This window comes from Mastacembelus armatus, chromosome 5 (genome assembly GCF_900324485.2).
Source record: "Mastacembelus armatus chromosome 5, fMasArm1.2, whole genome shotgun sequence".
NCBI lineage: Eukaryota > Metazoa > Chordata > Actinopteri > Synbranchiformes > Mastacembelidae > Mastacembelus > Mastacembelus armatus.
The window spans coordinates 6,759,677-6,775,673 of NC_046637.1; the positions used below are offsets into that span (position 1 = coordinate 6,759,677).

General features: G+C 38.4%; 3 protein-coding genes across 10 annotated transcripts in view; 2 read left to right on the forward strand and 1 right to left on the reverse strand.

The window, feature by feature from the left end:
• The window catches only part of nav1b (neuron navigator 1b), a 72,343-nt gene extending 65,957 nt beyond the window's left edge, over positions 1-6,386 (reverse strand). For all 4 annotated transcript variants that reach the window (XM_026306839.1, XM_026306838.1, XM_026306837.1 and 1 more), the window contains exon 1: positions 6,201-6,386. The gene's annotated coding sequence lies outside the window, so the exon portion shown is untranslated. The remainder of the gene's footprint in view (positions 1-6,200) is intronic.
• On the forward strand, positions 231-5,793 carry tnni1b (troponin I type 1b (skeletal, slow)). 2 transcript variants are annotated; one of them, XM_026306848.1, is made up of 9 exons: positions 231-244; positions 2,540-2,648; positions 3,819-3,852; positions 4,056-4,062; positions 4,162-4,203; positions 4,292-4,423; positions 4,568-4,657; positions 5,154-5,330; positions 5,517-5,793. In XM_026306848.1, exons 3-9 carry the CDS (start codon positions 3,839-3,841, stop codon positions 5,619-5,621), a joined length of 567 nt encoding a protein of 188 aa, XP_026162633.1. In that variant the 5' UTR covers positions 231-244; positions 2,540-2,648; positions 3,819-3,838; the 3' UTR covers positions 5,622-5,793. The 2 variants fall into 2 exon arrangements, with proteins under 2 accessions (XP_026162633.1, XP_026162632.1); XM_026306847.1 differs by lacking the exon at positions 231-244 and adding an exon at positions 410-503.
• Positions 6,387-8,642: 2,256 nt separating the features above from the next.
• LOC113130322 (troponin T, cardiac muscle isoforms-like) lies at positions 8,643-15,424 on the forward strand. Of its 4 annotated transcripts, none has more exons than XR_003295690.2 (13): positions 8,643-8,756; positions 8,895-8,938; positions 9,057-9,064; positions 11,449-11,463; positions 11,590-11,611; positions 11,725-11,788; positions 11,878-11,994; positions 12,134-12,211; positions 12,353-12,454; positions 12,539-12,645; positions 12,768-12,878; positions 13,062-13,102; positions 14,929-15,424. XR_003295690.2 is itself a non-coding variant. In XM_026306844.1 (13 exons), exons 2-13 carry the CDS (start codon positions 8,910-8,912, stop codon positions 14,966-14,968), a joined length of 717 nt encoding a protein of 238 aa, XP_026162629.1. In that variant the 5' UTR covers positions 8,652-8,756; positions 8,895-8,909; the 3' UTR covers positions 14,969-15,419. The 4 variants fall into 4 exon arrangements, 2 of the variants coding, with proteins under 2 accessions (XP_026162629.1, XP_026162630.1); XM_026306844.1 differs by having other exon boundaries at positions 8,652-8,756; positions 12,536-12,645; positions 12,788-12,878; positions 14,929-15,419; XM_026306845.2 differs by having other exon boundaries at positions 8,652-8,756; positions 12,788-12,878; positions 14,929-15,419.
• The last annotated feature ends 573 nt before the right edge of the window (positions 15,425-15,997 follow it).

Genomic DNA, 15,997 nt, shown 5'->3' on the forward strand with positions numbered 1-15,997 from the left:
TTTACACAACTTTCATTGTTCTTCTTGTGGGTATGATCTGATGAAATCAGTGTGTGTTTATGTCGCGGGTGTGTTTGTTATGGTTTCTAACCATCATCACACAGAGCAAAACGCCAGCTGTTGCGGTGAACAACGGAGCCATAGTGTTCAGCCCTGTCTCTGCCTGCGACGAAGAGTTGGCACTGACCAGAGACCCATGCAGCTGTGGCAGTGATGGTGGTGGAGGAGACAGCTGTTTGTTTTGGTACAGACTATAACATGTGTGAGTCACAGCAACAGCAAAACAAAGTCTAAAATCCAAATTAATGAGAGAATTATGGCCAAGTTTTTTCATATGCTTAAATTTATAAGTAAAACATAAATGTGTTTCATGACTGGCATTGAAGACATCCTCATAATGGATATAAAACTCGCTCTGTGTATTCTGCTGTAAGTATAAGTCACTTAAACCCTTTACCCACCAGAGGGCACCAAAGAGGCCTGATCCTAGACTACAGAATCAGGTAAAAAAAAGACCTTGCTCACATTATAGCCAATAATGATCATTTGTTTTTTAGGAACATAGTTTCATATAAAAAGAGACAATGCAACAATCTTTATCTCAATATGGAGCAAAACATATCTAATCCTACCATTTACCACAAATGGAGTACCTATGGTTTAAGTATGACGTTTCTTCTATGATCTAATAGGTTATGATGTTCCCAAGAACAATCTGCCTCCTCCTATTTAAGTCAATGAGCTCAACAGTTAGACTCGTCACACCATCATGTTTGTCTCTGAAAGCTACAAAACTGGTATCAATTTGAAATACTTAGCTTAACATAGGAGTTGCAGTAATTTCTGGGAATGCAAAATATAGTGTATTTAAATAATAAAGTATAGGTCACAGCAAACTGTGGCATGTGAAAACTACAGTACTTTAAATTACTTTTTAATCCCCTGGAATCTTTATATTAGTTTTCGCTGCTGCAAACACATACCACACTTTGTTAATCCTGCTGCCATATACACTGTTATAATTAGCTGCTATGAATAAACAGCATGGCTCAGTGTCATAAATCAAAAGTAGTATCAAGAAGTTTAGTGGCCTGATACAGTGGGAATAAAAGAACAATCCTGTAAATTTGAACAATCAACTTCCCAATAAAAAGAATAAGACCATATGATTACAGACAGTGTCAAGGCAATTATGATAGGCTCAATGTGACCAGATTCATTTTACTATAGAGGCTGATTCACCACTAGCAGACTTTCCCATGGTAATCTCCCGTTCTTGCTGTTGGCTTTAACAATGGACAATCACTCTCTATAAATATGAAACTGTAATAAAGAACAGGGTTGGTGGCCCAGCAGGTCGGACACTGCAGCATCATGAGGCTCACCAGCCTTCTGCTCCACTGTAAGCAAGAGAAAACGCAGCAGCCACACATATATTTCCATAAATGTTAAGCATGTTTTCAGCATAAAGTGTAGCAGTATCAAAATGTTCTTTCAAATAACCCGTCATTTCTCCTAAATATAAGGAGACAGACTACAAATCTCAATTAGATTATAATGCAGATGTTTCAATAGGGGTAAAGAGGTCTGATGCTGCTCTACTGTCTGGACTGAATCGATTAATAGGTAAAATCATCAACAGTTTTAAATCCAACATAAAGCAGAGTCCGTCAGAAATCATGGCTGGTGTACCACTAAAAAGAGTAACTAAGCATATGAACATCTTTCAAAGTGGACCTCTAAGTTTGTGGCCGTGCTGCACAAACTGGAGTGGACTAAATCTGTAACATAAACATGACCCAGACACAAGTGATTTCATGGATTACGTTAAGGGCTCACTGACCTTGCCTGAGTGAACCAAGCACCTAGATGAGTGTTCACATAGACAGACACACATCAGTGCTTTTACTTTACTTTGCACACAAACTCAAAATATGAAGCGTGCACAATACAAGCTGCAACCCAAAGAGTGGCAGCATCACATGGTGCAGTAATTTAGCTATGTTTAGTTGTGAGGCCTTAGCCAAAGGCACACTGGAAACTACATTCCTGCCTTAAAACCATGGCTTAACATTGTCTGCAGCTATTATCCTAATGAGACCAAGGGAGGCTTGCATTCTCAGAGGGGACAGGGCACTCCAAAAGTCCAGCATCTCCAACACTGCTCTCAGGAGCCAAAGAAAATCTTAGAAAATCATCTGCAGTAAAAAGACACACTGTTTCCCTATGGATGCTTAAAGTTTGCTTTGCAACTTGGAAAACAAAAACAGGTGAAGGAATAAAGAGAATACATGACCCTGCAGTAACTACAAATTTAAATAGTTCACAGTGAAAACAGGAAAAACCAATTGGCTGAAACATGGTGAAACGCAAGTCAAAGAGGATGTTGTTTATCCCGTCCTGGCACACAGCAAAGTTCAAACACATTATTATAAAGAAGCAGAGAGCAGTGATCTGTCAACACAACATGAGCATCACAGACACACAGTTATGCTGAGACCACCCCCTCTCACGGTGTGTGTGTGTGTTTCTATTTAAGTCTCCTTGTGTTAAAGAGGAGGGACAAACGGGAGCAGGAGATAAATACTCTGGCAGTCTTCTCTCCACCACTTTGTGCCAGTCTGCATTCACAGCATCATTACTGAAAGGTAAGGCCATGCATCTCTACACTACGCTACAGTAAATCAATCTGTTAGTTATTGCTTCTCACATAAAAAGGTTTGTCTGTTGTGTACTCTCCACCCCCCTCAGTCACAGGTACCTTCCAAGAACTCAATTACACTTTGTATTTGATCAGTTTTACTAATCCTTTTGTACAAAACAGGACATTTAACTGTCTAACCAATATCATATTTAGAGCTGCACCTCACCACCATATTTAACATTAACTCAACTACTACTATTGATAAAAAAAAGATGATTAATAATTTTATCAGCAAACCACAATAAATAGTCATTTTAAGTTTCCAGAGGTCATTGTGATGACTCAGAATATCACAGAAATTACAAGAATTGCAAACATTTACATTTTGTGTTTTTATTTGGTCTTAAAAAAAAAAAAAAAAAAACTATTAGGTATATCTTCTCAATTTTCTGATGATTAATCTTTTCAATTCTAATTAGATTCAAAGTTTTAATGAAATTCAAAATACCCCATTAATTAAATCCCTGACAAATCAAGGTAGTTCATCACATATGCATATAAAAATACAAACTTGCTATAACCATGCAATGGTCTATTACGCCCAAATATCTCAATGAATGAGTTAAAAGGCATGGCAAAAGCGAAAGCTCAAACAGTCACTTCAAGCTGATAAAAAAATAATCTGAAACAAGTTGACAGCTGGTAACTGATTATACTGCTTAATTTTTCAAGCATAACTGCCAAGCATATCCTAGTTATGTCTTCTGAATTGCTGCTTTTCTTCACCTTCCTAATAATAGTAACAGCTCTGTCCTGAGAACCCCGTCTCTATTTGTGTCTTTAACCAGTGGAAAACTGGGGGTAAAAGCAGGAAATGTTATCGGTCTGTTGGGGGCTCTTGCATGCTTCTGTCTGCCATCACTTTCCAGCAGGGGTGTGTGCCATCAGCACTGGGAGGTGACAGGTTGATTCTGTGCAGCCACTTAACCCAGCCCAACAGTCCTTAAAATATCAACATATATTTACATTCCTGTAACACAACACAGTCGACTGGAGTGGAACGTATCTATAGTGGAGTTAAAAAGCAAAGCAAAGTTAAGCTGGGGCTCTAGCTGCAAGCGGTCCCCATTGTCAAGCACCTCAGAGTCAAAAGCTTTTTATTTTTGTCTTCCAGGACGAATTGAAATAGCCAAGATGCCTGAGAAAGCGTAAGTGTATCGTGTTTCCATTTCTAAATGACATCATTCAGCAAATTTAATTTATCTATAAAAACCCAAATTAAGGACGACAACTGCAGCTATAAGTTTAAACATTCAAAATGCTGTTATTCAGTGTTTGAACTTGTTATAAAGTCTCTGTATCTTTCTTGTCATTTCATGTCCACGTACAAATACATTAAAACTGACCACAGACCAGAGGTAAGATTCACACTAAGAAATTTTTTTTTCTGTAACAGGCAACTTTGATATTATCACTTGGTTAATAAAATATTGGTTTAAAAAAAATTGTTTGTGCAGAGGAAATCTAAAATCTCAGCCTCTCGCAAGCTCATGCTGAAGGTGAGTCCTCAGTCACATTTGCACATGTTGCATTCTCACTTGAAAAAAAAAAATGAAACATTTAGATTTTCTGTTGTGGGTGTTTCAGAGCCTGATGGTTGCCAGGGCTAAAGAGGAGCTGGAACAGGAGATGGTAGAAAAAGAGGAACAAAAGGAGAAATACCTGGAAGAAAAAGCTCCTCCGATACAAACCAGTGGCTTGTCCTTAGCAGAGCTGCGGGTACAATTTGAGATGTGCACTACAACTTTGCAAACAAACATTCTGTAAATTCTGACTGCATACTGAAATAATATTGTGAAAGATGTCCTATTAAACTAAGAAAGTGATAAAACCAACTTTGAGTTCCTCTTTATTTCCACACAGACATTATGTGAAGAACTTCATGCCAAAATAGACGTGGTGGACGAGGAGCGGTATGATATTGAAGCCAAAGTCTTGCACAACACCAGAGAGGTAACAAACAACACGCTGACAAAAATAACCAAAGCACTGATAACTTCCACATTAGCAGCAGATAGGGGTGCTTTGAAGTTGTGACCCTCGCTTGATACAAACATACAATCGATCGTATGTTTTACAAACATACAATCGTGGCCTAATGGATAGAGGTTGGCACTTGTAACCTGAAAGTTGTGGGTTTGAGTCTCAGGACCAGCAGGAATTGTCAGTGGGGTGGAGTGAATAGTCAGCGCTCTCTCCACCTTCAATACCACAACTGAGGTGGGACCCTTGAGCAAGGTACCGAACCCCCAAATCCCCGCTGCTCAGGGTGTGTGTTCACTGCTCTGGGTGTGTGTTCACTGCTCTGTGTGCACCCTTTGGGTGGGTAATGCAATTTCCCCATTGTGGGACTAATAAGGATAAAAAACTTCACTTTAACAGCATCTTTAAACAAATTCTACAACAAGATGCTTGAAACATGCAAACCTCCTGTCCACTCTCCCCACAGATCAAAGACCTAAACATTAAGGTACTGGACCTGCGAGGGAAGTTTAAGAGACCCAACCTGAGAAGAGTGAGGGTTTCTGCCGACGCCATCCTGTGTTCCCTACTGGGCTCCAAACACAAGGTCTCTCTGGATCTGCGAGCTAACCTCAAATCAGTCAAGAAGGAGGACACAGAGAAGGTTTGTTTGGAAAGAAGAAAACAAAATGCAAACAAAGCTGAGAAGAAAATGTATGTAAATGTTTATGTATCCAGAAACCACTGGTTCTTGGGTCAAAAATAACTATGATTGATTAGATTAGAACATACACTAAGAAGGTCAGTGGAAAAGAGTTTAAAATCTATGTCTAATGTCCGTGTGGTGCAGGAGAAGACTGTGGAGGTGAGTGACTGGAGGAAGAACGTGGAGGCCATGTCGGGCATGGAAGGCCGCAAGAAGATGTTTGACGCAGCAAAGGGCCAGAACCAGTAAAGGAACCGGCTCATCTTATGTCAGGCTGCATTATTTGCCAACCAAAGACATCTGAATACAGCACTTAACATTTAAACACTCAAAGACTTCATGAGTCACACTTAGAGATGCTGAAAGGGAATTGTCTTGTCACACCCAAATTTCCTGTGTGTTTTGTTTTATAATCACCAAAATAAACAAACAAAAAAAAAAAAAAGACGCAGACTTTTTCTGAGCACTCATCACTATGATGATATTTCATTGACATTATTCAAGTGGTTTTACAAACTTCTAGTCCTGTATGCAAATTATAATACTTAATATTTTCAAACTGAACCGAATTATATCCGTGGAATAACAACAACCACGGTCAGGACCCAATTTTCTTGAACATAAAAGCGATAACAGCAACACTTTAAACCTCAAACTCCCCTCGACGGAAAAAAAAACAGCATGAAAACCAAACATGTTAAAAACGGAGCTCACACAAGAACTCAGCTAAAACTCTACAGTGACTTCATTTACAAACATCATCCGTGCAAACAGCAGCACAGGGGCAGAAATTAGCAGAGAGCAGACGGAAGAATAGAGCAGCCATACCTGGCATCCCGGTAGGAAACGAAGCCTCGGTCGATGGTTTGCAGCCCGGACGGCAAAACGCTCCAGGTTGAAAAGCACTTTGTGCATCTGAATGGCGGCGGCTGCACAGATAAATTACTCCCAAATCTTTTCCTGAAGCGACGCGACCTCTGTGTTTTTTCCCTGCGCCATCGTGAAACTCTAAACATGCAGCACAACAGCTAAACAGTGGGAAGGGTTTTCACGGCTTGAATAGCCCGCCTCACGTCCAGGGGTGCGTTTGATATATACTGCAACACGAGGAGCTTTAGAAATGACAACCAATTGGGAGCATTCTAGTGGTACAGTCAAAGAATAATACAATGCATAAACAAGCAAATAAATAAATAAAATATTAAATACATTACCCCACCTCCCCTTTCTACCCCCACCTGAGATGGTATCTTCCAGTTTGTGGTTTGACTGAACACACCTGATCCAGGTGGTGGCACTCAGTGTCACCTACATTCATGTTGATTTAGAAATGAATCAAATGTTTCAATTACAATAAGGCTGTCATATAATACCATGTTGCCTAGATATAAAAATAAATCATCTTTGTATCTGTCATATGGCTGCAGTTAACAAACCTTCTATTGATTGAATATTTTCTAAGTGCATGGATTAAATTTAAAATTTCAGTCACAATTTCCAAGGACTGTAGGTGAAATCTTCAAATGTTTGAAAAGCAATCATATATATATATATATAATTTTGTCTTTTTATATCTATAATATTTGACATAAAGACGTAACACATCCTCACTGTTGAGAAGCTTGTATGAGCAAATGTTTGATTCTGTTTGTTTTGATTCTGATTATTTTAATACTCCTGAATTTGTTCCTGAAGGTCCCCAAGGACCAGATAATAATAAGCTAATGTGAAAGTACAGGCACATTGTTTGCACATTCTCTAGTTTTTATTTCTGCCACAAGGTGGGAGTATCAGCTCACAGTCACTGCATGAGAGAAGTGTTCCATCCAGCAGTTTTGGACAAGACAACTGGAGATAAAAGCATAGATCAGAGTATATAGATAAATAAATACAGTGTTTATTGACAGATACCAGATCTTGTTTGTAAAGACTTGTTTGAGATGAAGATCTCTGTCAGGACTAGTAGCATGTCAGGGTTCAACAGTAAGCCTAAGTGCTCTCCCTTGTTTGTTTAGTTGAGCCAAGTGCCAGACAGGTGGGGTTTTCATATATAATAATAATACAGTCAGACTACTTGAAACTTAATACTATAATTGTCTGACTTCCTATTATAACATTTCATCTATTTTGAACCCCACTCAAGTATATACCCGCAACAAGCAGTTGCTATAATGCTCTGTTGCATCAGCAAAGCCTACACAGTGATATATACACATTTGCAAAAAAATATCGGGTTCCCTTTTAAAATTATAATAAGCCTTGTCAAATGTGAAAGAGTTGGCAGAGCAGATCTCCAGTGAATAAATGCTTTTCACTGCCAACTGTGCTACTGTAAAATATATATCAAAATATACTTTATCGTAAGAATAATTAAATCCAACAAGATCAAAACAGAAACAGGCACACGTGGATAAAATCTAAATAAATACAACATATCATGTGGACATATTTCTGCGAATTTGAAAACCAAAATATTCACAACTTCAAATCTGACCTCATTAAATCCTGCAATAATAACAAACCAAATACATATTATGGTCATAAATTATTGAAAAGATTTGATTGTTTAGCTTTGAGTGTTCCAACAGTTTGTTGTTTTGACTTGAGCTTGTCTTAACTGACATGAGAGTTTGCTTGTGGAGGAACTCCACTTGATCTTCCACACTAAGAGATACACTTTGGCTTCGGCTCAGAGGATACTCAAGCCATAATCCTGACTGTGTGGTCAGATGCAATATTGACAGCAAACACTGGGAGTATCAAGAAGACCTGGCAAAGTCATGAAGGTGTTGGTGAGTGCAAGTTATTGCATGTGAAGACTGAAGGCAGGGATCCAAGATTAAAGGCGAGGAGCAGGAAATGGAGCCAGTGAAGGGAGTGAGTCTTATTTTACCCTCTTCATTTGGCAAAGTGTTATGGGAAAAATGCTCAGTGATTTAATTGCATAACACCTCCAGTTTAGAAAATAAATTCTTGCGGTTACATAATTCTCTAAGGTGAGTGTGGTAAATGTGTTACTGATCAGTAGAATTAAAACTAGTAACAGCAAATAATACATCTTTCCTTTGTATTTATGTCCAGACAGGGGTTTGATTACAAGGATTATTTCTAATCTCCCCCACATGTGCCAGAACTTAGAAACTTAAACCTCTTGAGAGCAATAAGACGCCGCTGGTCAGTCTAAGCTATGGAGAATGCATGTTTTCCCATTCTAGTTAGTGCCATTTGCCATCTGTGTGCAGGTATGTGCCCACCAATTGTTGACAAGGGCAGCTTGCCGCCATGTGATCTACTACTGGGTTTAAAAGCTTAGGGCCCACAGAGAAGGGCACAGTTTACAATTCCACATTCAACCCCATCTGAAGCATACATAGCACTATCTGGGTAAGTCTGTGTCTTTCTCTGATATGTTTTCAAACAACAAATAGAGGTTTTATTATAATATTATTACTAATTAACTTCTGTGCAGGCATTTGTATCTCACTGCCATTGATGTGGTTAAAATTGTACTTACTTGTACAGGTGCTGCACTTAAACATGTCAGACACAGAAGATGCCACATATGAGTAAGTAAATGCGTGTATTTTTGCAGAGTGGAGATTGATGAAAAGCAAGTGATGCCAGCACAGATTGAACTGATATGTAAAAAATATATATATGTTTGCTGTTTTTTTCTCGTTTCAGGGGGCACGGTAAGTCAGTTTATCTTTTCACTGAATACATACACGACTGAATGTTTACAGTGTCAAACAGCTGTACGTTGCTTTGGGAAAAACTGTGACTGGCTGGATGCTACACGGAAACACTGAAAAGGCATGAATGTTATGATAATGCTGCATGAGAAAGAAAAATTTAGAAATGCATTTATATCAAGCGTTTATGCTCGTAAAGTACATTGACATTGTTGGCTTCTCCATGTGTGTTTACTGTGTTGGAGAGGAGGATATTGTTGGTCTATATAATGACACAAACAATATCTATCAGAAAAATGTAAAACTCTCAACTTCAAGAGTCTGGTTGTGTTTCATCAGCCACTTTGTAACCTGCTTTATGCACTTGAACCCTGCATTTAAACAGTCTTAGCTACTTAACACACCGCATCTGTTAAGCTGCTGACTTCACCACGCAGCATATTGTAATTTTGGTATGATGGTGCCACTGTAGAAGCAGCTGCTATACTTCAGTTTTTCTGCCAGGTTGACCTTTGTCCTCTCTGTCTGAGGCTGGAAATGGTTCCCCTCAAATACATCTCCCAGTGGATCTGTCCTTTCATTTCAAATACTGCACTGGGTCACCATCTAACAGATAAAGGGTTGGAACTCTATTTCTGTCTCATTTGTGAGGCTGTCCAGTTGGGCCACTGTGCAGACCCACTGTCCCTGAAACTAAGCAGCACCTGTCTCCTGCTACGTGGAGTAGAGTTGCTGTTAGAGAGCAATGTGGGTCAGCTTATGTTCTCAAGAGAGGACCTTGGGGGAGATAGCAGCTCAAGCACAATGGCCACGTTCATTTTTATGCCTGTTACAGGTCTTTTAAATACAGGTCAGCTTACCTTTGTTGCAGTGGAAAGGGGTTGCATTTCCCCCTATTGGCAAAGGAAACCAAAGGCTTGGTGTAACCTTTTCTCACAGAGACCAATGAGGATAGCAATGCTGGGAACAAAAAACAGCACTAAAACTACTTTGTATGAGTGTAAAGCTCTGTGCAGCTGTGGGAAAGTTGGCAGCAAAATGGCAAAACTCCTCATTTCAATAATATCCAAGTTGTTATATATAGAATAATGTATATTAAGCATTGGTGTGCTTTAGTTTTGTAAATACTCTTTTTAAAAATGTCAAAAAGCAAATATTAATTAAAAATGACAATTTTAATGTGATTGTATCTTTTAATAGAATCCACAGTTTCCACTGCTAATAATCATTTGCATAGAGGAATAAGTAGATAAACTATCTGCTCATAAAAGGTTGAAATGCAATAGCAGCGTGCTGAGAACACAGGTCAGCACAAAACAGAACTGAAGAACATTTGAACATTTTTCAGGCAGAATTAAACACCATTCACTGTGAAAAATGCAAGTCACTGGCAGAAATAATGTTTATCATATTGTTTGCTTGTTAACTCTACATGTTCGCTTTGCACAGAAGAGGAGGAAGAGGTAGTAGAGGAGGAGGAGGAAGGTACTGCTTGTGCTAATATGTTTGCATGCCAGCATTACAGCAAAATCCAACCTGTTTTCAGCTTCATACCAATGCATTTGTTAGATAATCCAGAAAGATCCCCTTATGTTTAAAATTAACCCAAAAAGGCATGCTTAATCTTTCAACTAATCTGGACAATTGATAATTACCAAATCTGGACAGTAATGGTATATAAGCCTGGGAATATAATGTGATACTATCTGTAATTGCATGTATTATTCTGTATAAAAAGCAGTTCTTAAAACATTTTGCATGACTGGATCAGGATGAAGTTTACTTTCTAAATCTTTGTTACTGGGTTAGGGTTTGGGTAAGTGGAGACAAGACACAACAAGTCCTTCAACCTACATGAGCACAAAGGTCATTTTTCTTACACTTGAATAACCACTTATGAGACAATAGGGCCCCCAGCACAGACATATGATAGTCCCAAAGTCTGCATTAGGAGGAGGAATTCACAAAACCAAGCACCTTGAATAGAAGACCAGCGTTTGTTTTCCCATTTCCAACTGACAGTCAGTGTTGTTTCTTTTGTCCATGACTATTTCACAACCTTAACCATTTGTTAAGACCCTTAGATACAGTCCATAGCACCATACCAGTTCCAGGTGTATGGAAACGTCCCCTCACATTGTATGGAAACAGTAACAGATTGGTTAGGTTATGGTTGTGGACTGACAATGACTCTTGGTTGAAAATGTGGGGAAAAACAGTGGTTTCCCATCTGGCTGTCCTGTTTTTAATAAATCCATCCACCACAGACTCCACATCCCTGCAAAATCAGCTAATGTTCTCAGGGACTGTCACGGCTTTCTCTAAGAGAGCCCTCTGCACATGTTTTGCTAAACATTGACTTTTCACTGATCTTCTTTTGGCAGATGCAGCAGAAGGAGGTATGTTCAGGTGTTTGGGTTGTACAGGTCATTTGTATGACAAAAATTAATTTTTTTCTTCCATTGTTTTTTAATAAATTGTCATTAAGTAGCGCCTTGACTTTTTTCTTTTTAATGCATATACAGAGGATGAAAAGCCCAAGTTAAAGTAAGAACAGAGTTTGAATGTTATAAAAGTTGTTTTAACTTAAACTTCAACACAATCCTCCATGAGAGAAATACTTCACTAAAAAAACTAAAAAAACAATCCATCCTCCTCAGGCATGGTTTCGTGCCTGGGTTGGCACCTCCTAAGATCCCAGAAGGAGAAAAAGTGGACTTTGATGTAAGTTCAACTGAGGACTGATCGAAGTTACACCTGCAAGCTGTTATTTAGGCATTGGCTTAAATTTCAATTTCTCACTATCATTTCAGGATATTCATCGAAAACGAATGGAAAAGGACTTGACTGAGCTACAGACTCTGATTGAAGCTCACTTTGAGAAGCGTAAGAAGGAGGAAGAAGAGCTTGTTCACCTTACAGATCGCATTGTATGTTCATATCTCCCTTTTCTGCTGCAAAGTCTGATCTACAGCATTACCTAACTCGATAATCAAGTGTTGCTTTAATTGACTAAGTGTTTACAAGATTTATTTTGTTCTGTCAAATTCTCTTCCTTTTTTACCACAGGAGAAACGTAGGTCAGAGAGAGCGGAGCAGATGAAAATCAGAGCAGAGAGGGAAAGAGAGCGGCAGAATAAACTAGCTGTGAGTAAAGTTCTTGGTCTAATGATAGATCACCGATCACACTGTAAGAGATGCATGTGTCCTAAACCTGGCATGTAGTCTAGGAAACCCCAGCCAAAAATAAAATGGAGAATGGAAAGCTACTGTATTTTTTCCCACCAGGAAGAGAAAGCCAGGAAAGAAGAAGAGGAGGCCAAGAAGAAAGCTGAAGAAGGTGCAAGGAAGAAGCTCATTCTGTCTAATTTGACTTTCACTGGATATAAGGTAATTATTTTGTTGATCAAGATGTAATAGCCTGGCAAGTGCATACAACATACTGTATACCATGCTTTGTCCCCAATTCAGCAGACAGAAAGTGGCACAAAAAAACAAACAGAAAGAGAAAAGAAGAAGAAGATCCTAAATGATCGACGCAAAGAGTTAAACATTGATCACTTGAGAGAAGAGCAGCTAAGGTATAACAAGTAATTTCTTTCTCAGTTAATTTCAAATATTTTTCATGAGCAATTTTAGCTAAATGCAATGTAACCACCCTGTGCTATTCACTATTCAACTTTATCGCCCATATTGACTATAGACTATCTATGACTGATACAGGGAAAAAGCTAAGGAGCTGTGGGAGTGGATGCGCCAGCTAGAGGATGAGAAATTTGAGCTACAGTATAAGTACACGAAGCAGAAGTATGAGGTAAGATACATAACTGACAAACATGTATGTCAGCAATATACCTGTTCAATAGACAGATTCTGGGATGCAGGCCAAAACGCAAACAGAGCATGACTGACAGAAAGATTAATGAGGAAAATGCTCACAAGAACATATCACTGGGCACTATGAAAGTCAATAACTTTTAAATACATTTCTGTGCAGGTCACTGTGCTGAGAAACCGCGTCAGTGATCATCAAAAGATGTAAGTCTGTTGGATGCTCATGTTTTATAGTTGCAAAACAACAAATCACATAGTATGATTTTATAAGGGTGGTGTTCTATCCTTCCTATACATATATATATATATATTTATTTATATCATGAGTAATCAGACAAATGTTTATCAGTGTTACTACAAAATGCTTTTTGGATAAAAGAGGAGACCTTTCTCCAAGACAAGTACAGCTTCAAAAAGGCAGCAATCACCATTCAAGGAGTCATGCCTAAACTCATAAGTGTGTCCTGATGTAATTTTCACCCAGTGACCTCATAAAGTTTCCACTGCCTCCCATTTTAACTTCCCTAAGCTTATCTCAGGCTACTACTCTGGTTTCCATTTGTTTGAAGTGGCATCAGTAACAGATCTGTTGCCAGAAAGCAGGACTTAAATTTCCTAAGCCAAACAGGGCTGAAAAAACAAAAAGCCAAGCGTGTGGGATGTGTTTTAACCAACTAGCAGTCTGGGGTATTTGAACAACATATATGCACTCAGTCTCAAAGGAAATTTGGGCTGTAATGCAGGTAGAACAGCTGAGAGGTCTCATAACTGTTATGTGATATCATCTGTTCTGTAGCTCACAATAAAACAGTGACCAGCCCCTGTTGCTATCTAAATCATGTGAATCCTTTCTCTTGATCTTATAGGCAGTGTTCCAACAAGGGCTCAGGCGCTATACAAACTTTCTGAGCACATGCATTAGTTTTCCCGTAAAACATGGCAGAGGCTTTGCAAAACAGGAATATTAGTGAGTATAGTAAGAGTGCCAGATCATTTCAGTTATTCCTTTGAAACAATTTATATTTGTATTTTTTATATTTATATGTATTTTTTAAAATTTCAGGTAAAACAACTATCATTGATTTTCAGGCAATGCAAGTGCTGACAGAACTAAACATAATTTAGACGTATATAAAACCATAATTCACATCAGCTTTTTTTTTTTCGATAATGCATTCACAGGTAAGCTGCAGAGATCAGATACCTCAGTAGCAACTGGAGATAAAGATAGCAGCCAACTATTTGGTGGCAAATCTCTTTCCAATAGCAGACAGCTATGAAAAGCTTTCAGTAGCTACAGTATCTGAGGGCTTCTGTAGAGCAGCAGTTCCCATCCTGGGATCATGATCAGGATGCTAAAAGGACAATTATTTTGCATGAATATTAGCACAACTAATATCTAAATCTTAAAATCATGCTAATTTTTCTAAAATGTTGATCTTTGCTTGTGAAATTCTGCAGATGTTTGCAACATCTGTGTTGAAATGTTTTCCTCTCAAAAAGAAAATTCATTTTTTTGATTGAACATATTTGAACACAACCTGCTGGCATGTAGCCTGTCATGAAAGTTAACAAAACGTAGATAGGGGGTCTCAATAAAGATTTGGGTCCAGTGCTATAGAGAAATGAACTGAAGTGGGATGGGAATCTAAAAGAACAATTTCAGGGTACCAAGAGTCAATTAGATTGGCAATTGTTCCATGCACACAAGAAAAACTCAAACTTCAAATAAAATGGCAATGACATCTGTGTGTCCACAATGTCCTTTCTGAAACAGAAATTTCCCTAAAAGAATTAAAATCTCAAATGCATCGATACATAAAGTGACTGTTTTGCATCACTAGAATAAATTTGAGTACAAAGATTGCACATGCAAACATTGCAAACAGACCATTAGGCTCATAGACATAATGCGCAGAATACAAGGTTCGAAGCGTAAATAGAGTTTCCATTGGAAAGGGAATATGCACAGGTTCAGTAAGTTATTTACTCTACGTTTGAATCTCTGCTGACTTTCTATTCCTTCTCAGTTCAAAGGGTAGAAGGAGCAAACGTGGCCTGAGGAAGTAACATCTGACATCCACCAGAGGAAAACAGCCTACATATGACATCAATGAAGTTACTGAGTGACGGAAACTGCATAATGTTTTTAAATACTTGAATATGCAAGAACAAAATTACAATTATGAAAATATAAGATGCTCTTAAATATTATCTGTGAAATTAAGTGCATGCTGAGTTCATCTGCAGATATGTAGCCATAGGTTTGAAATGATTGCAGACTTATGAGACAGTGTGGTGCAGGTTGTTTATTTAACACGGGTTTGACTTAATGTGTGTAACCTATTATCATGGTTTTGCATAAGAAAGGTCAAAACAATAACAAGATTTTCAGTGTCATCTTTGTCCAACCACTGGATGTGTCACTTTCAGACTAGTCACTTATAGCTGAATAAAACTATAGCTGAATGTTGACTGTATGATTTTGTGGCTGCATTGCATTAAAAAAAAAAAATCTTCATTTAACAAACCATTGTGTCATTGCTCTTATGTCTTTCACTAGAATATGAGTAACTCTGTGCTAATAATAGAGAAAATATGTGGATAAAAGCCACCACTTTTTAATAAGGGCAGATGCAGGTCTGTTGATTTTAGCTGTTAACCCTTGTTTTTTCTCTATGTAGTTATTTAGGCAGGCTGGAGACCTGATGGCATTACCAGTATTACCACTGATCACATATGAGCACATAAATCTATGGATATAAAATGTAACAATTATGAAGCATCATAAATCTAAACATGATCCAAGACGCCAGAATTCCCTCATGGCTGTTGGGGGGGGATTATGTGGTTTGAACTGTAGAAGACCAAAGTTTAAATCAGGTCAATTATGTAATGCACAGCAGTGCAGCAACAGCTGCAGCGTCTGGCTCTAATAGCTTGTTCTTAAGCCTCAGGAAATAAATTATAAGGGTGGAGTAAACAGAACTTGAATATGTTACTAATCTACAAAGAAGCTTTTCACACTCTGCAGCCAAAACCTAGAGGGGTGTGACAAACTATGAGGTTTCACAAAACTCTCTCTTCATGAGAAATGAG